The sequence below is a fragment of the Phoxinus phoxinus genome (assembly GCF_949152265.1).
Source record: "Phoxinus phoxinus genome assembly, chromosome: 17".
Lineage (NCBI taxonomy): Eukaryota > Metazoa > Chordata > Actinopteri > Cypriniformes > Leuciscidae > Phoxinus > Phoxinus phoxinus.
In genome coordinates this window covers 13,935,864-13,961,399 of record NC_136892.1, presented here as the reverse complement: position 1 = coordinate 13,961,399, position 25,536 = coordinate 13,935,864, and the positions used below count along the sequence as shown (strand labels likewise).

Genomic DNA, 25,536 nt, shown 5'->3' with positions numbered 1-25,536 from the left:
GTGCTTTTATTTCATTAATATTACATTGTCTGCAAGTAGGCCTACAGTTAAATATATATATATATATATATATACATTTAAAGGGATAGTTCACCCAAAAAAAAAATGAAAATGTCATCATCGTTTACTCAGCCTCATGTTGTTCCAAACCTGCATGAGTTTCTTTCTTATGTTGAACACAAAAGAAGATATTTTGAAGACAATTGACGATAGACGTTGACTATCATAGTATTTGTTTTCCTACTGGACGTCAATGTCTGCCTTAAACTGTTTGGTTGTCAACATTCTTCACATTATCTTTTTTTGTGTGTGTTCAGCAGAAAAAAGAAACTCATACAGGTTTGGATAAAACATGAGGCTGAATAAATGATGACAAATTATTATTATTTTTGGGTGAACTATCCCTTTAAGATTTGAAGTACGTACAAGTGCACACTCAATACATTTAAGCGCACTTCTTATTCAAAAGACATTGAGACTGGAACGGTTTGTGCTTTATTTTCAGAATGTATCAAATTATTTTCATATTTCAACAACGATGTAACCTATTTCATAACCTATTTCATAAACTGTGGTTTAGACATAGGCCTGCAATGTACATAAAATATAATATGGCACAACAATGCTATTGTTACAGCAGCAGCCTATTCCACTGATTATAAATGCGCGCGCCCATCTCCATTTGTGACTGCAGAAGCAGACAGACGCTCGCGACAGAGAAGTCGTTGCCGTGGCAACCAGTGCAAAGTGATGATGCACACGGAGGCTGGACGATGACGGACTTCACTTGAATTCATGACGGGAGGAATTAAGGTGGACCAACACAACGCAAACCACAAACCTTTACACCCCTACACAGCTCTTTACTGACCACGACCATTTCTTTAAGAATATTTAATGTGCGAGTCATATGTTTATATTATTGTGTTTACAACACGCACTCGGTATTTAGTAGCATTAGCTTGCTAATCTCATCAAATCACATCTTAAAATGTTTCCCAGAAACGTTGTATGAAGTCTAATGAAGCTGTTAGATTACAAATTGATAAAATATTCCTCGCATAACATAATAAACTCTAATAGCACATTTCGATATTGAAACAGTACAATAGGGCTTTTAAATGGACGGGAAGTTACCCAGTGTAAAAAATGAGAATTTGTTGCACTCTTCACATTACAGATGGTGATTCTCTGCCTCATTGTGTGGAACAGATTGGAGACACTAATTCTTCTCAGGAACACACGTCACAGTGTGTGCCCTGTTTGATTAATGAAGGAAAAACCCACTTCAACACCTTTTGCTGTATATAGCCTATATTTCCATGTATCTTCTCCATTTATAATATTGATCTACACCTACATTATTTTCAGCTATGTTCAGCCATCCTTAAGGCACCACCATGAGCTTAGGGGGGCAAAGAGAGTCAGCGAGAGAGGGATGGGAAGGGGGGCGAAAGAGGGGGAATAGCTGCAGGCATTACTGAATTACAGAATCCACAGAGACACACACACACACACACTGACAGAGAGAGAGAGAGAGAGAGAGAGAGAGAGAGAGAGAGAGAGAGAGAGAGAGAGGCAATCTCACAAACAGCATCACTCTCAGCTTGACGGAACGACAGTGAACAGAATAGGGAAGAGAGCAGCATTAGGCAACAAGACAAAGATGAGGTTGATTAGACAGCAGTGAAATTACCTGAGGGGGAAATAAAAGAGGGGATAGACGGAGAGAGGAAAAGAGGAGTGTGGGTTTTAATCCTTTTGGCATGTGAGCGTATCTCTGAGTGCAGTGGTCCCTGTGTGTGAGTGTGTGCTGCAGAGTTTGTTGGTGGTGCTGGGACGCTTTGAACTGGAATGTATCTGAACTAACCTCAGGGGACTTTCGGGAAGACACCATGCTGGGCAAGGATTACATGCTCGCCATCATCATCGTCAACTATGACGGTAGGTACACGGATGCATCTGCACTTTGCCCTCCTCTTTGTCCTCTCTCCGCTTAGTGCACTCTCTACTACTTAGGTGTCGAAGTAAATGGAAGAGTTTCCCTTCATCTGCAGACAGATTGTTCTGTTGTTCACACGCTCCGCCGCTCACTTATGACTACAGGTGCTGTGTCATACTAGACCCACCCGACTTTTTGGAGACCCTGTTTTTGAGACGTTTAGTCAAACGGACTTGATTTAGCTGGAATTAATTACTAGGAGTTTTGCATCGATTGGTTTTCACACTCGAGACCAACACAATCTAAAAAAGTTGAAATTGAGAGGTTTGCCTGTTGATATCGTTGAGGGCCAGGCGTACAAGCGTTCATGGACAATGTCACCTGTGCGGTTTTGTTGGGATTATGCATCTGTTGGAGGATTTAGATTATGGAAACACAGAAGCATAATTTGCCCACACAACATGAAGCATTATATAGACCAGTAAACTTTCCATTCATGAGTTTATGTGGTAGAGCTTGATATTGTTACACTTTGGAGTCCAATCATTTTGAATGATTTATACAAAGAGCTCCAACTGAAATTGTTTATAATTATTAATAATTGTTACAGCCACCTGAGGTAGTGTGAAAGGTGATACATATTAACTATTATAGTCAAAACAACTTACCTAGTGAGCCGTGATGCTAAAAGTTGCTTCCAAAAGTGTTCAAATGAAACTTCCTAGATGATGAATTGATAGTGGGCTGATATGTTGAGTTTTGCTTTCAGAAGATAGTATTAACGGGATCTTAGATGGTTGTTGACCAGTAAACCATCATGTTACATGATATAATATTCATATTCTGTTCACAGAATAGGGGATGGAGATGAAAACGTTTCAGTTGAAAAAAAGTTGACGTCCTGTGTTGTGACATGCTAAAACTCCATTGATGAAATATTATTGACATGTCTATGTAAAAAAATATTTATTCAGAGACTACATGGAATATGTCACAACAACAACAAAATAATGTCACATCACAGGACCATTTAAAATGTACTGCTGAAGAAAAAAAGTTGATTATAATGGTGAGCCTGAAATATACACCTAAAATATCAGAGGACCCAAAATATACACTTTGTTTCATAGACTCGTATACATTTTAACCTAAAACCGTGTTTTATAATAAAAAGGACACATTGTGCGCCAAGTACCCAGTATCTGTACAAAGGGAGAAACTGTCCTCGCCGTGTCCTACCCACGTCATCACTCTTAAAATAACTTCTGTTAAACACACAGAGAGGAGGTGTGTGTGAGAATGAATGTTTGTCTGTTGTCTCTGTACGAGAGACATTGAATGATGGAATAGCTTCTCCAAAAGCAAAGGCATGGACACTAAGGCACTTAGACCCAATGCTGAATGGTGCTGAGTGAACGCTGATGGCAGGAGCTCCTGTAGATGTGCAGGAATCGATTGCTTTTGCTGCAAATTTTCTTTACTTAATCAATTTAGTTGTACTTTCATTCACTGAAATGCTGCCTGCCTTCATGTGAGGATGTCTTCATAATGGCGTCCAAAATAAAATGCTGTGTCTTGCTTCTTGATTTATTGAAGGCCCAAGGATTAAGTCCCAGATGGATTTTTAGATCCACCTCTAGTCTTAATCTTCCCGGTCTGACCTCACACGGACATATAACTGAATTGGGATTATCAGACCACTGACATTACGCCATTGGGATTATTTTCCCCCCAGATGTAGCTACAATTCTCTCTTTCTGCTTCTCTCTTTCTCTCATTTGTCCCGACAGATTTCCAAACTGGACATATTGGAGCTTTGTCCTTTTCTTGGCTTTTCGCAATATTCCCCTTTTTCTTCCAATAGTGCCTCTTGGGTTTTTAAAACCAGTGTATAATTGGTTATTAAACAACTGTTTTTGCGTATATGCACCTGCTAATACAGTGCTAATGCTAATACAGCGTTAGCACTGTGTTGTTTGGTACCACAAAAGCTGGGGTAAAGGTATGATATGAAATCCAAAATTCAGTAATTTCAGCAGGAATCCATGCAGTCGGGAGTTTTGCTTACGGGTCAATTATTTTGTAATGATTACAAGTTGTCCGCGTGGATTCACCGTACTGACCAACAGAAAGCTGCCTGGTTTGAAAGAGACTTTTCCGACTGAAAGCAGAAAAAAAACTGAGGGTGGCTGTATATACACAGGACAAACTAACCAGACTAGAAACAGGTGTGCAACTAAATCAGTAGCCATGGTAACAAATGAAGAGCAGGGAAGTGGGGAACAAAGGAAACAGGAACAGAAACACAGAAAAACAAAATCGCCATAATGGCCAATAGAAAGCTCCTTGGTTTAAAAGTGACTTCTGTGTGAGATGTGCTTCATGCATTTCTATACGGAATTGACATTACACAATGGACCAATTTTGCCCCCAACATTTTTGGTAATGTGTTGCATCTTAAGCCTGTAGTGTATAAGCAGCCCGGTCTCACCCCAAAACGTCATATACTGACGGGTCTTGACCATACGTCAACATACGACGAAAAGGGTACCCCTATAACGTCAATATGAGACGCAGACATAAGCGCACCAGCAGCGCCTCCTAGCGGTACCCTAACGCATACCTAAACCCAACCATACCTGAATCGTCACACATGGACGTTAAAGGGTACCCTTTTCGTCGTATGTTGCCGTATGGTCAAGACCCGTCAGTATGTGACGTTTTGGGGTGAGACTGTGTTAGTAGAAGGGTTATAACCCAGGGTGACAGCAAATCAACACTAAAGAACAATTAAATCAACACTAAAGAATTTTTTTTACCTCAAAATAATGTTTCCAAAATCGTTTCAGTGGTTCATCAAGTCGTAACAGGTGAAAGGCACTTCTGGATTCACTTTGCGGTCCTATATCTGCTACAGTATAACCACACTATGTAAGTTTGCCAGACCGGGTCACGTTTCTGTAGTTCGAATTAGACATAAGAAAACTACAAATTTGGTTTGCTTTACGTCAAGCGTTACAATAGTCATATTATTTAGTTTTTCTTCGTTTCTGATGTTGCAATACATCATACTTTCATGAAATCATGCAACATACTCTACCTTGCCTGTGGACATCGTTCATTCCAAAGCCGGTGCAGGATAAACAGCGAGCGTGCGTGTGTGCGACAGTAGGCTAAATTATTTACGACAGCGGTAATGGACCATTCCGCTTCCAACCTGTAGGGCGACCGAAGAGGGAAAGTTCTTTGGTGTTGCTTTAAGAGTAGAGTAAACACTTTTCGGTACTCTCTCTCTCTCTCTCTCTCTTTATTGTACATTTATCTCAGTGTTCTTTACCTCATACTTCAGCTTTACTTTGAAAGTGGTTGAATTGGAAGGCGAAACATCTATTGATTGCAATCAGTGCCTTTTATTACAGTTGTTTCAGTGGCTCATGGGAGTCAGGAGTGGTCAGTTCTGATTGGCCACATGAGAGCTCTCTGGTAAAAGGCACAATTGTTTTTTTAGACTCTTTAGTTGCCTGTGGTTACTCTCAAATGTATCTGGGTGTCAAGTTATGTGTCCTGTTTACTATTCAAGTAGTTTTCTGGAATAATTAAAAAAAATTGTGGTGCTTGAATTGCAAGTATCAGTGTTAATATTGCTTAAACAGGTTTAACGCCAACTCATATGTCTTGTTGAGGAGAGGTGCTATTACTTTTCTAAGTCTTTATGCATAGTATATGGAAAACAAGACCATTTTTGTAAGCAGCCACTTTGCAACACCCTAGCAATCACCCAGAACACCCTAGCAACTGCATAACATGATAGCAATATGCTTTAAACTATTCAGACTATATAGCAATGGCCTGGCAACCAGCCACAACTAGCATTCTGCGCAGGCAAGCACTCTTCAGGAAATGTACTCGAACATTAAACTCTGAGATGCCGAGTGCCAAGTAATGAGCATGTATTAATGTCAGACTTTGTCAACATGGTGCCACTAACAGTGAGGTTTTCTTGCACCAAATTGGACACAATTTGACACGATCATTATATAACAGTTTCTATTGGGACTGATCCGGCAGTGCAGGTTTTCTCAGGAGATCATCAATAATTCACAAACATCCTCTTCTCAACCCCTCCACCCCCCAATCGGTTGTTATCGCTTCACCCTCATGACATAGCCTTGAAGTTGTTAGTGGGTGCGTGATGGGAACTGGGGCACCACCTACGTGCGAAAAGCTGTGATACCACAATTACAGGAAGTGATGCCGTGTCTCGCTGTAGCTGCTCCACAATACCCTGAAGAGTTCATAACCCACACTTTTTCTTGAAACCACAGACTTGCATTTGAGATTCGCAGACAGTATTACATGATGTATCATGTAATATAATGTGTATGTACATTAGGTAGCATGGGTGTCATTTGAAGTAAATTGGCGTCAGAATAACAGATGAGTTGTATATTAGCAACTTATTCCTTCTTAGAATATCCATCAATATTCATCTGCCTGCCCCTGAGCCTGAAACAAGTGATAACCAATCTGTGAAATCATCTGTGTTTCAGCATCCACGCATTGCACTTTTATTATCAGCTCCAAACACAGACAGTAAGAAGACATCATTTCAGGTGCACCGAATGGGGACCAGAATTAGACTGAGAATAACCTTTATTCTTCCTTCTGCCTGTGTTTTATTTCAGCTGACAGCACAGCTAGCCAGCCCAAAACACTAAAAATGTCATGGTAACACAGTGCGATTATTATGGCCTGTCAGGAGCGGAGGCGAGGGGTGGCTTGTGAAAAAAAGGGAGTTCGATCTGGACATGATTGATGATCTCTTGGGAGGGCCGGAGACACACAAACATTCACAGAGACGTTTATATGCTGCCACTGCTCTGCTTGAAAACGCTGGAAAACGACTTGAATTTCACTCGAAAAAATCTGTACGCACCCTGATAACACACCAAGCCATTCGATAAATCAGCTTATAAGTGTAAAAATGGTCATCTAGTAAGCCTCAGGACTGCAACAAGTTTAATTGGACTGAAGCGGATTTGAGGTGTTGGTTTAGAGGTTAAACCCACAGTCCTTTGTGTTGTAAGATCATTGTGGCTTTAACAGGACTCTCCAAGCTCTCAAATCTGCTGAAAGCAAAGCTAAGTGAATGCACATCCTCTCCTCTTCACTTAGTGCCCTGTCAGTCCTGTTTATATCACACACTCTCAAAAAACATACTCTACCTTTTTTTTAGTTTATTTTTAAACAAATTCATACTTTTTTTTTTCTTCAGAAATGCATATTGCATATTGCATATTACATATTATGCATATTAAATTTTTGTAAGTTTAGGAAGACACTAATGTGGTACAGTATCAATGTTTGGACTTCAAAGGTTCTAAAATGCAATTTTTTTTTACATATATGTACGATAAAAATCATAACTGTATTTATTGTAAAAAGATAAGTTCTTAATATAACTACACAAATACAAACAAGTAACGAACTGTGATGATAAAAACAACAACAGCTGCATAATAAAGTCAACAAACAACAAAACAATAAGCCTGTAGTGCTATCCGCATAATTTATTCATGTTGCAATGCATGCTGAGAGCTCACAGATCAGCTGTTCAGCATAATGTGGGCAAGAAAGGTCCAATATCTATTGCCAAGCACAGCTCACAAGAAATCATTTAAAAAACCAAACACTCATTTATATAAATCACAAGGTCTTCCTCAACAAATGAACTATTTAAATGTATGTGCAAATGTCACTATGAGACTGTCCGTGTCATTGAATGTCAGAGGCAACTCTTATACCCGTGCCCAGGCATCGTGTCACTACTGACCCACTTCTAGTACCACGCACACACACTTACAGTCTTGTTTTCTCCCCAAACGTCCCGTCAAACCTTTTTTTTTTGTGAGAGTGGACAGGGCTCTCCAGATGCATCGTGTTAAATGATTCTCTCAGGCTAGAGATATATTCAGACACATAATTCATCAGACAGAGCTGCCCTTTCCTGCTTGCTGTTCTGCCAGTAGCCCTATGCCTTTGTCAGAGACGTGACAGGGTGACTTTGACACACATAAACACTGTAAAAATCCTGTCATTTTACCAAGAAAATAATATGAAAATGCAACAGTTAAAACCTGACAATTGGTTCTTACAATACTGTCAAAATTACTATATCATTTATAAAATTATGTAATATTCAACATGAAAATACATTTAAAGTAAAATATTGTTAAATTTAGGGTTTTTTTGTTAGTCGCCTTATATTTTACAGTGGAAAAACAACACAAGGACATTCCTTGAGGTCCCTACATGATGCATCACTTCTGATTATATTTTATTTACATAGTTTAGTTTTTTGCTATTTGTGTAGATTTGGGTCTTTAGTGTTACATTTTATGTTGTTTAGGTCATATTAATTTCATTATATTTAGTATTCTGTGTATATGCACAGTGTCATGCAAAGTCAAACCACCATCAGGTAACTGAAATGTGCGTGTGACAGATACTAGACACTTATTGTTAGCTGAAAACATAATGTAATTATTTAATACCATTTAATAAAATAAAAGATGGCAAGCAATGTGCCCACCTTTGCAAATGACAGTCATTCCAATTCTGTGAAAATTAGTTTTTTGCTGAGTTCTACATGCACAGTTTACATGTAAACCTAATAATAGGTTTATTAACAGAATAAAATATAGATTAAAATAATCTTTAACACTTTACAATAAGGTCTCATTTGTTAACATTAGTTAACATGAACTAACTTTGAACAATATATTTTTTACAGCATCTATTACTGTAACCTTTGCTGATATTAGTTAATCAAATGAATAATCTCATAAAATCTAATCTAATTGTTCGTTGTTTGTTCATGTTAGTTTACTGTGCATTAACTAATGTTAACAGATACAACTTTTGATTTTAATAATGTATTAGTAAATGTTGAAAGTAACATTACCTAAGATTATTAAACCCTTTATGTGTATTGTTTATCGTTAGTTCATGTGAATAACACATGAAACCTTATTGTAAAGTCTTACCAAAATAATAAATACAATTTTAATAATGTTGAAATCAATAAAAAAGCATGCCATAATAAAATAGCAGATACCGATAACAGATACAGAAGTTACATATAGGAAATGTTTGTGTGAGAGGGACAGGGTGATAGAGATAATACAAATGAACATTAGTCCAGCTCTTTTTTAATAAGACAGAGCTGCTTTTAGATTTGACCTCATTTTAGGCTGTGTCATGTGGGCAGATTAGGGCCTGGTCTGTCTCTCATGAGTAGATCTGAGCCCATCACTGCAGTGACCTCACCCCAGTGTGTGTGTGTGTGTGTGTGTGTGTGTGTGTGTGTGTGTGTGTGTGTGTGTGTGTGTGTGTGTGTGTGTGTGTGTGTGTGTGTGTGTGTGTGTGTGTGTGTGTGTGTGTGTGTGTGTGTGTGTGTGTGTGTGTGTGTGTGTGTGTGTGTGTGTGTGTGTGTGTGTGTGTGTGTGTGTGTGTGTGTGTGTGTGTGTGTGAGTGTGTGTGTGAGGGCTGCTGGCTCTGTGTTGGGAACTGTAACATGGCACATTTACAAGAATCTTTGCATGCTACCCTCAAACTAGCATGTGAAATGTTTATAACATTTATTTCAGGTAGGGATTAATCCAGTAATCCATTCTCTTTGCAGATAACATCTGGAATGATCAGAGTCTGGAGCTGGATTCGGATCTGCCTCCAGGATGGCGCACTATACGTGACAGCACTGGCACCTATTACTGGCACGTGCCCACGGGCACCACTCAGTGGCAGCATCCCTCCTACAGCGCCGAGGAGGAACAAAACACCATTAACGGCATCACTGCCAGCCAGATCAAGGTGAGATACTCTGGTGTGTGTGTGTGTGTGTGTGTGTGTGTGTGTGTGTGTGTGTGTGTGTGTGTGTGTGTGTGTGTGTGTGCGTGTGTGCGTGTGTGCGTGCGTGCGTGCGTCAGTCATCACATCTCCACTCTTGATTTCTTCAGACTGCAGTGGATGGTAGGCGGGATTCAAGAGGAAGACTGACTGAAAACCCGCTACCCTCGCTGAGTGAAAGGTGAGGGAATCACACACGCCGGTGGTCGTACGGCTGAGGAAAGGCTACAGATGTTTCTCTGAAACTAGACATTAAAACATGCGAACCAAAGTGTGTGAAGCTCAATGATTTAACCAAGTTGGAGATGCTCTTGGATGTTTTTGGAACATCCTTGTTGAAATAACATTATTTCATTAGGATTAGGGCAATAGGCTTGTTATCAGCTATTCCTCTATAATGTTAGGGTTAGGGATATTCCAGGTTTTTTACAAGGGGTTGTTTGACTGGAATGTTGTTCCAGAATAATGACTGGCTGATTGTATAATATTCCCCTTATTACACAGCAACTTGACTATTTTTTTTCCCACTGTCTTTGTCCCAGGCACCTTTTTGTGATAGCCTGTAGTAAAAGAACATCACTAATAAGATGTTATAAAAATCTCAGTTGTTTCTCAGACAGCATTGAAAGTAAATCGAGAGCAGTTTTTTAATTTATGTCCAATCATGTCCATTCATGTCTCCTAAGGAATTTGAGGAGAAACATCTGAGCCGAAGTTTAAACTTAAATTACAAAAAAATGGAAGTATGAAAGAGAAACATCTAAGCTATCGTTTCCCTCTGGACAGTTATGCAGTTCATCAGTCCGTTTTTGTAATCACACCATACCATGTTTTTGAATCTAGTATTCCATAGTGCAGTGCAATAAACAATTTATATTTATGTGCACACATTTGATAAAAGTCATTAGGAACATAATGAGAAGACATTCACCAAGCCACAGAATATTGTATTACCCTTAAAGGAACACTCTGACAAAAAGTCGGAGTGTTCCTTTAAATACATGTTTTGCCAATCATCGACCCTGATCTATATCTAACACGAATGGATCTCTAACTAGGGCAATAGTATAAAACTCTCCTGATATTATAACAACAATTACAAAAGAATAAAATAAAGAGTATTTTGTTACCTTTTGGAACTTGTAAGGGTTCAATTTGAGCAGTCATTATATTCAATTATTGTTGCACAGAAAAATTATACTTACCGGGACTATTACATACCTTGGGTCACTACCCCTATACACATTTACAGACTATTACCGGTAATTCGATTTAATCAGACATTTTCATAAAAAAAAAATATTGTTATATTGTTTATAATGAATAGATCAAAGACTAATAATAAGAAGGTTGATGTCTAAATTAAAAAATAAATAAATTAACGAATGGGTAGGGTAATAAATAACGTCCCAGGTCACTTAAGACCCGAGGTATGCGAAAAATGTGTCGTCAACTAATTAATCACGATTGTTTTAATGTGTTGGGTGTAGTAACACATTACCCATGGACTGTGTCAATTTGCATTCTTGATGCAAATGAAACTCTGGCACAGCTTAGCAGCCAAACACACATACAAGTTAAGCCAAATTCTCCTTCTGCTGCTCTGGAAATGAAAAAGCGCCTTTTCCTTCCATTCGTTTCCTCATTTGTTTACCCCACTAATGAAGCCTGTAGACATCTAATTGAACAAACACATTCCTTTACCTGAAGGTGGTATTACCTGAACAGATGTCTTCTCCGCTGAAAGAGGCTCTGCTTTAGACAGCCAGTCAGGTGTGGCCTTTACAACTGTGGGACGGAGAGTAAAAACTTTAGCTTTGGCTAACCTCCAAACACTCTGATATCAGGCCATGAGGGCCCAGTCACGCTAATGCTTGAACATAAGCGAGCACTCACCTGGGGAATTATGAACGCTGAGAAGAGTTTCTCCACATTTTGTAGTGCAAAACATGGTCTTTGCCAGTGAAGGACAAAATACTGTACACACATTTATGTAACAGGCTGGAACGGGCCTTTATTTAGTGCCATGTTTGTCATTGACTGACCTTTCCAATTACTTTGTTCAGAGAGCTGTGATTGGCTGCTGCTAAGTTGTTTGGGAATTGTTGACAGCTACAGGGAACGCAATTACCTTCACATATATTGTCAGCACCTTGAGGGGGCATAACACGACAGAGCGCAAAATTATACTCTGGCATGTTTAAGGAACACTCCACTTTTTTTTCCAACTCCCCTAGAGTTAAACAGTTGAGTTTTCCCGGTTTCGAATCCATTCAGTCGATCTCCGGGTCTGGCGGTAGCACTTTTAGCATAGCTTAGCATAGATCATTGAATCTGATTAGACCGTTAGCATCTCTCTCAAAAAAATGACCAAAGAGTTTCAATATTTCTCCTATTTAAAACTTGACTCTTCTGTAGTTACATCGTGTACTAAGACTTATAGACCTATCTTTTTAATGTTGCTTACTTTTAATTCATTCATTCATTCATTGTACTGTATTGTATATTTTATTATTTTATATTTGTATTTAATGTTTTTAAATGTTGCTTTTATATTTTATGTTTTGCACCTTGTAAAGCACCTTGAATTGCACTACTGCTGAAACGTGCTATATAAATAAAATTGCCTTGCCTTGCCTTGCCTTAAGACTGACAGAAAATGAAAAGTTGCGATTTGGCCAATATGATTAGGAACTACACTCTCATTCCTGCGTAATAATCAAGGAACTGCTGCCGTACCAGCCGGCGCAATAATATTACGCAGCGCCTGAAAATAGTCCCCAGCTCGGTAACTTCCAACGTCTTAGCACACGATGTAACTACAGAAGAGTCAAGTTTTAAATAGGAAAAATATCGAAACTCTTTGGTCATTTTTTTGAGAGAGATGCTAACGGTCTAATCAGATTCAATGATCTATGCTAAGCTATGCTAAAAGTGCTACCGCCAGAGCCAGAGATCGGCTGAATGGATACGAAAACGGTAAAACTCGACTGTTTAACTCTAGGGGAGTTGAAAAATAAGCCTATTTCCAAAAAAAGTGGAGTGTTCCTTTAAGTTCAGATACAATTGATTGGAATTTTTTATGTATTAATTAGTGTAATAAATTATTAATTGATTTATTTGGTTTCTATCGATACAAAGTCCTCAATAAAGGACTTTCTATTTTATATCATTTTCCTCTGCGGGACCTCTGTTTATTACAGGGAGGAAGAATGCTCAAAATGCTCAGGACAAAGCTGAGTGTGATAATTATAGGGGCTGTTTCTTGTTTACGGGACAAACTAACGTTACCCCAGCGGTCTAAATGGGCTTTTCTAGAGCATAAACGAAAGTGTGCTTTCAGTAGTACTCCAAACAGGAAAATAAGTGTTCAGCATCTCAAGACTTAATCTGTATTCCTATTTATTTGTGTCTGCTGAAATGAGCTCAGTATTTAATTATGGGTCATTATCATAATGATGTGCTCTCTTGCTCTGCTTCAGGCCCTCCTGGCAGGAAGAGTATTTCTGTGCCAACATGGATCCCGACTCCAAGGTAGAATCATGCTGTGTGCTGCCCTAATACTGTTCAACATGTACAATTTATGACTGTTTTCTCTGCTGTTAGTCACTGTGACCCTCAAACATCACACTTAAGAGAAAGCACATCCTGAGGTACCCACTGAGGGTCAGAGTGGGAAAGGAGCATGTTTAGTGAGTGAGTAGTGTGGATATGTGAAGGTGGGGGTGCAGGGCTATGACCGCTAAAAGCACAAGGGATGCAATTTTAAGACACAGCTTTATTGAGTCTGTGTAAAATGATCCTAGGGTCATAGATGTATGCTTTGTACAAAATATGTTGACTTCCATCAGTCACCAGGCTGGTAAACGGTAGCTTGGTGGTTTGATTTCGTACAGGAATATAAATAAATAAACCCCAGGATGCTTCAGGGGGGTTGTTGTTGTAATATGTGTGAGTCATATTTGATAGAAGTAAGAAACACTGAGTGAGGTATATACAATATAAAACATCCTAACTGTAATCACTGTAATATAAATGGATGTTATCCAGAATGTCAACATGAACTGCATGTGTCACCAATAAATATACATTTCAAATATAAATATAAATATCACTAAATTACTTTTCTTGTAATTGTGACCTTATTTATTGTAATTGTGTGACAAGATGGCTCACATTTGGCACTTTATATTTCACAGTTTAGACTTTAAATATCACGATATAACTTTATTTCTTGTGATTATGACCATTTAGACTTTTTATCTTGTAATTGTGACTATTTCGTTTAATGTCAACTTTAATTCTTTTAATTGTGTGACTACATACAGTAGTGGCCAACAGTGATGTCTGGAGCGGATATTTGATTTTAATGACCCTACAAAGTCTGATTAAACCATAAAAAATACAAGGAAGATATTTTAAATATAAGGGAAGAACAAAACACTAAACTTGGTTAAGGTAAAAATATTTATATTATATATAATATATTATTATTTTTTTTGCCAAAATCGGCAAATATGTAAAATATATAAAAAAAATTATATAAAAAATTTGGAAAAAAATTAAAAAGCTCACACGAAAAAGAATATTTTGACTAAAACAATCAGTTATTAATATTTCATTAATTCACTCTTTTTTGTTGTTGTTGTTGTTGTTGCATGTTTTTATATATTTTCCCCTTTTTTTATGACATCCTGGCAAAAAAATAAGTCTCCACAATTTGGCACGTTTAATTGTGTTATCAGTTATCAAAAATAAAACGGACTCCAAGCACAACTACGCAAACAAAATCTTTAACAAATTTTGAAATAATATTTGAATAAAGGGTGAAGATTCCTAGACCGGACATCACTTTTGTCCACTACTGTATCTCTCAATTGCCACTATATTTCACAGTAACTTTAAATGCAATTGTGACTTTATTTCTAGTGACTTTTTTCACCCTCATAATTCTAACTTTATGGCCCGGTATCACAGACGAGGCTTAAAATAAGCCAGGATTAGGCCTTAGTTCAGTTAGGACATTTAAGTAGCTTTTTAAAACGTGCCTTATAAAAAAAACAAAAACATTACTGGAGTGAATCTTGAGACAAAACAAGGGCAGTGACATATTTTAAGATATGTCAGTGCAAGTTGCTTTCAGATAAAACCGCTCAAACATACAAACATTTAGTCTGGCACAAGGTTTAAGCCTTGTCTTTGAAACCGGCACATTTCTCACAGTTGCAACTTGTGTGAGAAAATGGGACTTTAAATCTCACAATATACCTTCATAACCTTATTTAATTTTTTTACTTATGTTAATACAAAGAGTGGAAAGGTTTCTCAGAAGTATTAGGGAGATCCAACTCACTATTAATGCCAATGGATTTAGCAACAAGTGTCAACATATTTTGTGTCATATATTATCTATCTGAAGTAAGTACTGTTAGGAGAATCTCTTCATTTGTCTTACAGTGTTTTGCTGTGCGTTCTCTGGGTTGGGTTGAGATCCCCGAGGAGGAACTGACCCCCGGCAAGAGCAGTCTGGCGGTGAACAACTGCATCCAGCAGCTCTCTCACAGTAAAGCAGAGGGCCGGGACGAAGTTGGCGCCTGGGGAGAGGTGAGAACAGCCTGGACTTATACTCACGTGACCTAGAATAGATGAGATGTGCTTAGCTGGGGCCCACCAGTGTCCTTGGAGGTCCGTTGAATTCATTTAGACAGGCATAATAGCAGTACTAGCGTGCTAGCCCTGTAATAGTACAAACTACATGTTGCTATACATGCTGCTGAGTGTTACAGTATATATTTTGGTCTGTCCATTAGCAATTATTTTAAAATAAGATTCACATGCTATTTTACGATTCAGTTTGAATTCTATTAAATCACCTCAGGCTAGAGCAGTTAGCATAGCTCTTACTGAAGGTCGTAACCACTCAAAGCATACGTGTGTGCGCGCGCGTGTGTGTGTTCAGGGTCAGGATATGATGATGGTGCTCAAGAAGGACACTCTCAGTCTAATGGACCCTGTGGACCGCAGCCTCATCCATTGTCAGCCCATAATCAACATCCGTGTATGGGGGGTGGGCTGCAACAATGGCAGGTAGACTGACCTGCACCATTCTTCTAGTTCTGGGTCTAAAATTCCTCAGTTTTTCTCCTTTTCAATGCTATCACACAGAATAAATATGGATTTCTGCAGATACTCTATTCACTACAGTTTAAGAGCCCGCTAAATGAAAAATGGCCTATACAGCCCGTCAGTTCATCATATTTCCTCATTCAGTGACAGGCAGTGGCAGGTCTTTGAACACAGAGTGCTTTTTTTAATTTACGCCTCGTGAAGCCCAGTGTAGCTCGAGTTTCGGTTTTCCTGTAAAACGCAGAGCCACTGATGATGAGTATTTGCAATCCAAGCTATAATAGGACATGTTTTGCTTGGACTGTGTTGCTTTTGTTTTGGATTTGTGTGTTGTTGAAAGCTCTTACTTACTGGCTAACGCTGAGAGAGAAGAGTAGCTCCCCTTGTGGAAAAACAAGTGCACTTGTACTTGTAGTGTACTTCAAATGAGTATAAAAAGTAAAAGTATAAAACTGCACTGGCAGATAATATAATATTAATGAAATAAAAGGCCACTTAAAGAAACTTAAAGAGAGTATACTTTCATGACAAGTTAAAGTACACTATTAAAAAGTGCACTTTGTGATAATGTCACCTTAAAGGTTTTACTTTAAAATACATTTTAAATACACTTATTTTGATGTGTTGACTCACATACTAAATAACATTGAAAGTACTTGATTATAATTTTAACTGTAGTGTTATTCGATGTTGCATTTAAAGTTAATGTATAAATTAAATGTAGCCTACTAAATTGCAACTTCATCATTACAAATGTGTAATTACAAATATATTCAAATACATTGCATACAAGTTTCACTATAAATTACATTGAAGTATATTTTAGTTTACCATAAATACATGGTCGGCATGCACGTACCATATTTCAAAGACAATAGTATTTATGAAATTACAATTTCATTCAATAATTAAGTCCTACTTAAGTGGGTCAAAAAAGCTCTCCAAAGTCTAATTGCATGCAACAATTTTTTTTTTACTTTAACACATTTTCATGTAATTACAATCAACATGCAAATACGTGTCCAAAAACATTCAGTTCGATTCAGCATGCTCTTTCTAAAGTATATTATTTCTGTAATAAGTACTGTTTTTGAAAATGTATGCTAAAATGTATTTCTTTTTTCACAAGGGTCTTTAGCTTGCTATAATATTTCTCGCTTCTTTTGCGTTATTTGAACTATTATTAACCTTTGTTTCTTTTTTCTTTTTAAACCACCACTCGTGAAAACAGAGACAGGTAATAACTGCACTTTTTTTCTTTTTTTCAATTAGACCTAGAAAACATGTATTGTGATGTCGTGAAGTAGTGCTCCTCAGTAGCCATGTTTTTTCTTCTTCATTTCTTTACTGTCATGCATATCAGGTTGTGTAAATTGTACCAAATGCAAAAAAATAATCAAATTACAAGTTTTTTAACCGATGATGATACATTAATTTAAATGTTTGCTTTTCTTCGCATGTTTTAGAAATACCCTCCCCTGTCTTCAAACAAACAATAAATGCAGATGATTCTGCCATGATGGACCAATGACATTTTGGGGTTTGTCAAAATTGTCTGGACATAAGGGGAACAGATTAGTTTGTAATGGGACCATCACTAGAGCATGTTGGCATGTGCCAATGACATCGTCTTTACGCCTTATTCATATTGTGAAAATGTGCTCAGGTCGCAAATCCAAAAATAGACCCTGACTAAGTGTAAAAGTGGAACCCTGAGCTCTATCATCTCTGAGATCTGCAGGGGCTCCTACAATGACTCTATATTCACACAATGAAGGTTTCCATCTGTCTCTTTTCTAACCAGATGAACTCATCTGTTATTCTGTTTGACTCGCATGTTCTCCTTTAATAGTTGAGAGTAAACGAGTGGCGGATTTCACAAGCATCAGTATGCTGTGCGAGCTTGAGCTGCACGCCGTGTGAAGCACCACTGCTCTACATTTCTCCAATGTAATATTCATGAATAAAACATTCTCTTTGAAGAAGCCAGAGCATGCAGCTTTAGGTGTTGAAGAATCAGAGGGCCTGAACCGTTGCATTGCATATGGAATTGGAAAATCATACTGCCCAGAAATGCCGATCGATCTGTATTTATAGAACATTGACATCTGATATTGGCGAGAACAGTCAGCTAAGAGAGACTTTCTAAGGTTAATGTGAGGAGATTTAGTGAATAACAATTAAGGTTGAGAGATTAGAGTTGGGTTAGCATCACTTTGTGATGAATACCCAGCTGGCCGATGTCATTTTTTTTTGTCCTGTTTTTATTGTAGCGCTATTCTTAGAAGGGCTGCTTCCTACTGTGGCCATCCAGCATGCGTATGGCAAAATCAAACGCAATTCATCATGATGCCATAGCATGGACATATACTGTATATATAATGTATCATGCTTTCCACAGAAATGTTCAACATTGATAATAATAAGAAATGTTTCTTGAGCAGCAAATCAGCATATTAGAATGATTTCTGAAGGATCATGTGACACTAAAATAATAATTATTGTAATAATATCTCACAATATCACTATTTCGAGCCAGGAGGCCGTTCTGTGTGGAGTGTGCATGTTTCCCCCTGTAACTGTGTTGCTTTCTTCTGGGTGCTCTGGTTTCTCACACAATCCAAAAACATGCAGCATAGTTGAACTGGAGACACTAAATTGTCCATTGGTGTAAGTGAGAGTGTGAATGTGTGTGATGGACTGTCCACTTTAGACATTCTACCAACAACAACTACGTCAACTGCCAGTCATTAGTAAACTGTCTACTTAATATCTACTAACACTGAAATGTCTAACATGGTTTATTGAAATAAAGTGTGACCTAAAAATGTTATTATTTTGAAAAAAAATACCATTAACCATTCTTTTCATGACCATATATGACTACATGTGACTGATTATATATGACATTTTAATGTTTAGTGTTTCTATCAGGCTGTTAGAGTAAGCATGAAAGTCACTGTGATGAGTATTTATCCGTTCTCCTGGTATCCGTAGGGACTTTGCCTTTGTGGCCAGTGATAAAGACACCTGCATGCTCAAGTGCCACGTGTTCCGCTGCAACGCTCCAGCCAAAACCATCGCATCTGCCCTGCATGAGATGTGCTCCAAGGTAAGATCACATGACCCTGATAAATCTATTGTCATCATTAACATTAGCATTCATGTCATATCATGATCAAAAATTTCCATATTTCAAAGATGGTGGCTTGTTTGTGATTGGTCTGTTTCCACAGATCATGGCAGAGAAGGCGGTGCAGCAGCCCTCTATGGCCCGTTCTCTCACCATGGAGAGTATCTCCCCAGAGGACTTGCCCCTCCAAGGTAAAACAACTGCCTTTTTGAGAATTTGGCGTCTTTTAAGGCAAATTGATTGGTTGACTCAACTGCAAATTGTATTCTTTCATGAGACTGTTTAATGTGTGCTTTCCAGTTGACTTCTTGGAATCAGTGAGGCAGAGGGTGCAGAAGTTTGAGGTGGAGTACGTTGGAAACCTGCCTGTATCCAGAGCAATGGGTGAGTGTGGTTTGGGCCATTCAGATATCTAATTGTAGCAGGCTGAGAGCCGTGGGAACAGAACCGGTCTCGAGTCCCACGGAGGAGCTCCGGGAGGATAAAAGGAGGAGTGATGACAGTGAAGGACAAGACAGGACCAGACCTGGACTTTATGTTGTGTTTTGTTATATTTATATGCAGCTGTCGTCCATGAGGGGTTGCCTCTTTTACTTACTTCTGGATTAAAGTTTATGTCAAACGTTTGTCGGTTCCAACCTCCTTCTTCCCTGAACACCCCTCGTTACACTAATAAACGACTTTCACGCGTTTATTTTTTATATTCTCTGAAATACTCTTAAACCTCAGTGCCAAACACTTCATTTTTGCCAAATGCAAGTATTCCTGCTCTCAAGTTTGAATTTTTAAAATTCAATTTTTAAAATTTTTTCAAATATGAGTACAACATATTGTGGATCCAATTTGGACCTGTATCAAACAGTTTTAGGAGATCAGACTTTCTCAATGAAGACAAAAAGCTTAAGTTTACAAAGATTTGGCCATTAAGATAAAGATATAAAACCAGGTTAATTATTACATTGGTGGCTGATTAGAGACCTAGAAACCTTAGCTTAAACATCAAAGAAACCCATGTACTCCTGCGTGAATGTGATTCCACCCAGTACAAAATGTTCTTGGCTGAATCAACATCTTCATTGATCCTGGAACAACATTCCACACAACCAATCAGATTTGAGGGACAAGTTTACAGCTTATGTCAAGTTTAGGCTTACAACCAGGGTCAGGTGCTTCTACATCAGTGTTATTCACCTGACATTTCCCTCTGATTTTAGGGATAACTAGGGTTATATTTAGGCGTAGGGATAGGGTTAGGACTACATTTTCGGACAGGAATGTTGTTCCAGAACCTGCTATGGATGTTTTGTATGGGTTCGTGGTTAATGTGTTTTTCATGTATATGCTGACAGGAATGGAAGTGTTGAACAGAGCTATTGAGAGTATCTTGCACTCCAGAGACAGAGATGAGTGGGAGCCGATTGTCATCCATGTGTCTGATAAAATTCTGTCTTTATGGAGAGGAGAGGTGAGAGTATATACTAACTGACATTGAGATTTTTACTGTACTTCATTTGCATACTAACAGGCTATGCTATAGAATACTTGTGTACTTCATACTGCACGAGTTGTACTGTATACTGCTTAATGTTTATAACAGTTCACAGTTTGACAGTTTTTTGAGTAGCCTGCAGTGACCAGTGCAATATGTTCTGCTTGTGCATATAATGCATACTTCTCATCGTATATACGCTATCTACTGCAGTATGTATGAGTAGTATGTTTTCTTCACTCTACTACTTTCCCCTCTTCCTTTCTTTCAGGATGGAGATGACCCATTTTGGGAATGCCAAGTACGTTACTTAACTTTCCTAGGTGTGGGTCATGACACACACACTTTTGCAGTCATAGTGGATGCTGGAACCCAGCGCTTTGAGTGCCATGTGTTCTGGTGTGAGCCCGATGCTGGGATCATCTCTGAGTCAGTTCAGGCTGCATGCATGGTGAGGCAATACTAAATTTATCTCACTTTTAACCCTACATAACTGATCAAATATCCCACATTTAAGTCATAGCATCGATACAGAATTCAATGCGAAATCCATTACGTCTTAAGTATTTCTAAATGTCTGCTGCCCCCTTCAGGTTCAATACCAGAAGTGTTTGGTTGCGCAGACTCCTCCTGTGAGGCCCAAAATGTGGCGGGCCGGCTCCAAAGTCAAACGAGCCAACTCCATGGACGGCTCCAGCTTCCCGCTCCGACTCCAAGGACACACACCATCCAAAATGGCCTCTCCCAGCGTGAAGAAGGGCATGTTGGCATTTTTTGAGACATTCCGTAACAAACAGTCTGCCGTACCCACACCCTAACAACAGCGGTTCTGGGAGGGGAATGGGGCCTGATGGGCTTTGAGGAGGGGGTAAAGCTGAAAGGAAGCTTAAAAGCTTAAGATATACAAGTATCCTTTGCCTTTGGCATTTTTAAAAAACAATTTAACTTAAAAACTGAAGTTCCCCAGTACGACCTCACAAAAAAACAACCCGCCTAATTGCCCTTAATAACCGTGTTTTTGAGGATTGACATATCTGAATGTAGGTGTGCAGAACAGTGTTTAAATGACATTGAGGTGCTGTGCTCTCACATTCCAAAAACTGAAAGAACACCAAATGATCTGCAGTTCAAATGCTGTTATACAAAGTTAGTTCCTGTCCTAAAGTTTGATTGGTATTACGTTAATGAACTCCGCACTGACAGACAACAACCAACACCAACAGACATGCTCGTCTGGTTTTGACCACTTGCTGTTGGTTTTGAACGTTCAATCGGGTCATGGAATGTCTGAGAAGTGACTTAGTGAACTAGTGATTGTCGGTGTTGGTCGGTGTTTGTCAGATTAGTCTATTCAACTTATTTTGATGTAAGAGCGGACATGGCCATTTGTAAATTGAATGCGTGAGGCTTCCGGTGTCAACCGCTTCCAGTTATTTTAGCTGTTCAAAAACAGTTCATTATGCTGCTTGATATTCATATTATTTTAATATACCATCAATCATAAACACAACGGTTTGTAGAGCAAATAGATTTACCGTTTACTACACTTTGTTATTCTTCAAGTTATTTACCTTTGAATCGGAAGTCTTGCACATTCACAAGAAATAGTGAGCACAGATTAACCTAGAGTACAAATGGGACTCTGGGACTTTGCTTCACTTCGCTTGTCTGTTTGTTCCAGACAATCTGTCAGTCTACTACGTGCATTTCAGTGACTTTTCTGCAGATTACACCATTCTGAGTCTGGTGGACCTTAAGCCAAAAGTATACTTATGCTGTGCAATTTCCACTCCAGCTCAGGACAGTCTGCGTGATGTTTCCTCATCAGCACAGTCCTCTGATGTAACCACACAATTTTGTGTCCGTGCAGACTTGTGCGCAGACAGCAGCACCTGTGTGAGTGATTTTTGAAAGGCTTGCGCAATTGACCGTTCGCAAAGACCCGCCTCCCTTAGTTACTGTCGTTCTAGTCTCAGCCTCAGATGTCACGCCCACGGAACGTTGGCTAAACGTCTGATGCATATGGTACACTTAACTGGAAACACTTCAGGAATGTCGAAGTCATCATCTGATTGGTTGAATTTTATCGGATTTCCGGGGGGCGCGAGTGTCGCGTTTATTTTCGGTCCGCCGGGAAACAAAGCGCAGACGTGTGATTGCGGAAGAAAAACTGTTGTGTTTACATGAGTGACAATGAGCATTTATCTAAACATAAGATTCTCAAAAGTATGCGAGGTTCACGGCATAGACTCTTTAAGAGATGTCCAGGAGTTTTGTTTGAGGCACTTAGTGGAGACAAAAAGAGATATAAATTCATCTTTGTCTTTAGAGTCGTGTCCACGAAATAATCTGTGTTTGTTAGTTTTAGATGCTTTGAAGGTCTTGTTGTGGCAAAAATTCATCAAACAAACATCACTGCGTAAGAGACACTCAGAGTCAAATTATAAAATAGAAGTATTTATTCTTGCAAGAATAGGAGCAGTCTAATACACAGTTGTTACCCTGTGCAGAAGAGTGACACACCCCCAGACAGACTGAACCACCTTTTATCTCCGTTCCAAGGCCTTCTTCTGCCAGAGCCTTCCTACCAGCACTTTTCCATAGACTAAGCCCTCCTTCACCAAATGGCCTTCTGACATCTAGGTCAGAGGTCCTTGTTCGTCTGTTCTCTGGAGTGTCTCTCCCTTCTGCCTTCCCAGGCACATAAAAAGAATCTTCTCTCACTACAAGTGAGAGTCACACATGTGACATTCTTTGAATCATCTATATTTTACTAAAGATCAGTGAATATCATAAAACTTCCACCACAGTCTCTGAACAAAGTCTGCATACGTTTCCTACTGATTTACTCTGTGTTTTGATCAGATGTGGTAATGCAGACACCATTGTTGTTATACGTGCACAAACAGATCAATGACTTACTGCTTGTTTTCTTCTCCTTCTTTGATTTTCTATGCTGACTGACTTGTTGCACGCCGGTCTGTTGTTGTGGGGACATTTCCACGCCCCGAAACGTGACGCTGAACGAAACGAACTGTAATTGGTTGTTTGACATGTCGGTCAAACGGCCTTATGGGCGGGCCTTGGCCAAAGAAAGCTGCTATGAATTCCAGACCTTCAGCCGTCAGTCTGAAGGTCTGGCTACGCGAGACTACTGTCGCTCTGTCCGACAAGCTACGCCGCTCTCACGCCACACCATGTTCTCACGCAGTGATAAATACATGCGGAGCAGAGAGGACACTGGCACAACGCGCTGACAGACAGGACAGACCAGCTTACTTTTGATATTAAACAAAGTCTCACCTTTCAAATTTGATAATTTTTTTAAAGAAATTTAAACAATAAATACCGTTTTGTGGCTCTTTAATGTGTCTGACTGATCGCTGTAGAGCATTAGTTAAAGCTGCTCGTGTTCATTAATAGCATCAAATAAACATGAATATAAACATAAAAAGGAATGTTGTTTTAACCGCAGAAAGGCGTCAGTACACTTTGTTTTTCAAGTTCAAATCCTCCCATGTTAATCTACTAACTCTCCTGATTGCTTTGTCGTACAAAATGGCGGATGGCGAAGTATGATTGGTCAGATCACCTGTCAATCAAACTCCCTGCGAAGGGTCAATTGTGTGCAAGATGGAGCAGAACTCAGAAAATGAAGTATAACTGGGCATGTATTTTTACTTTAACCTTTACGTTGTCCACACAGACAAAAAATCGGGCATGGTGTGTAGACTGTAGACATCAGCAAATGACACATCACCATGTGGACTGTCCACGAACTAGAGCGGAACGTGGAAAAGGGAACTATAGTTTCGGCTTAAGTCATTGAATCACTGACTCAACTGTGTATTGCTCAGAAACACAATGGTTGATTCTGCTTTCATTGTTTTTCATTGGCGGAGCAAGAAAAGACAAAGTAACCAGCAATATTGTGTATGAAATGTTTATTGAACTATATAAGCAGTGTCACACACGCTAAAGTACAGCTCTATTGGTTGAGTGATATTGCTGAAATAGGATCCATTCAGGAAGTAACAATAACTCGAATCCAACAACTGTGTGATTGAGTAACATCTAATAACCCTGGACTCATCTAAAATGTTCTAATCTTATTCCCATCTTCCAAGATGTATATCGCATTTGAATCGCAATGTGTGATCTATTTTGATAACAAGTATCGATGTACAGTGACCTAATTCTTGTATGACTAATATGTAGACAGTAGAGATGTTCCCTTTAGGTCACATTTATGTGCAAAAAGTAAATTTAGCTTCAAACCTATAGGAGTATATCCGTATATTAACAGTAAACCGTTTGTAAAAATGGATGTTGTTTGCTGTACTAATACACCTTTAGAATCAATTTAAGCTCAGAATATTCAAGGTCGTTATTCATCTTGAGCAAACGGAGCAATCTTCACACACACAACAGAAAGACCTCAATAACGTAGTGCTATCAGTGCTTTAGGTAGACCCTGCTTTTGTCACTTCCACTCTTTCTATTGTGAGCTCAGAAAAGCAGATGAGGAGATATCAGTGGCCCCGAATAAAGACCCCGTTGATATAATTCTGGTTTGTGGAGCCCTCAGTTTAGAGCCAGTTTTTGCACATGCTTGGAGATTCGAGGCTTCGCTTGGGCACTTGCGGACACAAGCAGAGGGCTTTAGAGCTTTAAAAACTAACTAAGTATGAACACTTTAAAAGACACAGTAAAAGTGCGGCCACGTTTACCGTTGTTCAGGGACTACGAACACTTTCCCCACACAGAACTGTGCTTCATGCATGGCTCCCCTATTGACAATTGCACGTGAAAATTCACTAATGTGACCGTGCCTGCAGAACATGTGATTTACTCAAAGCCTGCGCAGATCTTCACGATAGTATCCACAGGAACAAACCCTTGAGCCCTTTTATTCGCATTGAATGTAATAAGCTCTTT

The 25,536-nt window shown here is 38.9% G+C and overlaps 1 protein-coding gene across 2 annotated transcripts; it reads left to right on the top strand.

The window, feature by feature from the left end:
* Positions 1 to 1,539: 1,539 nt before the first annotated feature.
* On the top strand, positions 1,540 to 25,536 carry apbb3 (amyloid beta (A4) precursor protein-binding, family B, member 3). Of its 2 annotated transcripts, XR_013794712.1 has the most exons (13): positions 1,540 to 1,944; positions 9,627 to 9,814; positions 9,961 to 10,031; positions 13,333 to 13,384; positions 15,308 to 15,454; positions 15,810 to 15,937; positions 18,974 to 19,088; positions 19,213 to 19,300; positions 19,410 to 19,493; positions 20,459 to 20,574; positions 20,870 to 21,049; positions 21,192 to 22,977; positions 23,409 to 25,536. XR_013794712.1 is itself a non-coding variant. In XM_079586808.1 (12 exons), the coding sequence occupies exons 1-12, from the start codon at positions 1,896 to 1,898 to the stop codon at positions 21,414 to 21,416; spliced, it is 1,443 nt and encodes a 480-aa protein (XP_079442934.1). In that variant the 5' UTR covers positions 1,540 to 1,895; the 3' UTR covers positions 21,417 to 25,536. The 2 variants fall into 2 exon arrangements, 1 of the variants encoding a protein (XP_079442934.1); XM_079586808.1 differs by having other exon boundaries at positions 21,192 to 25,536.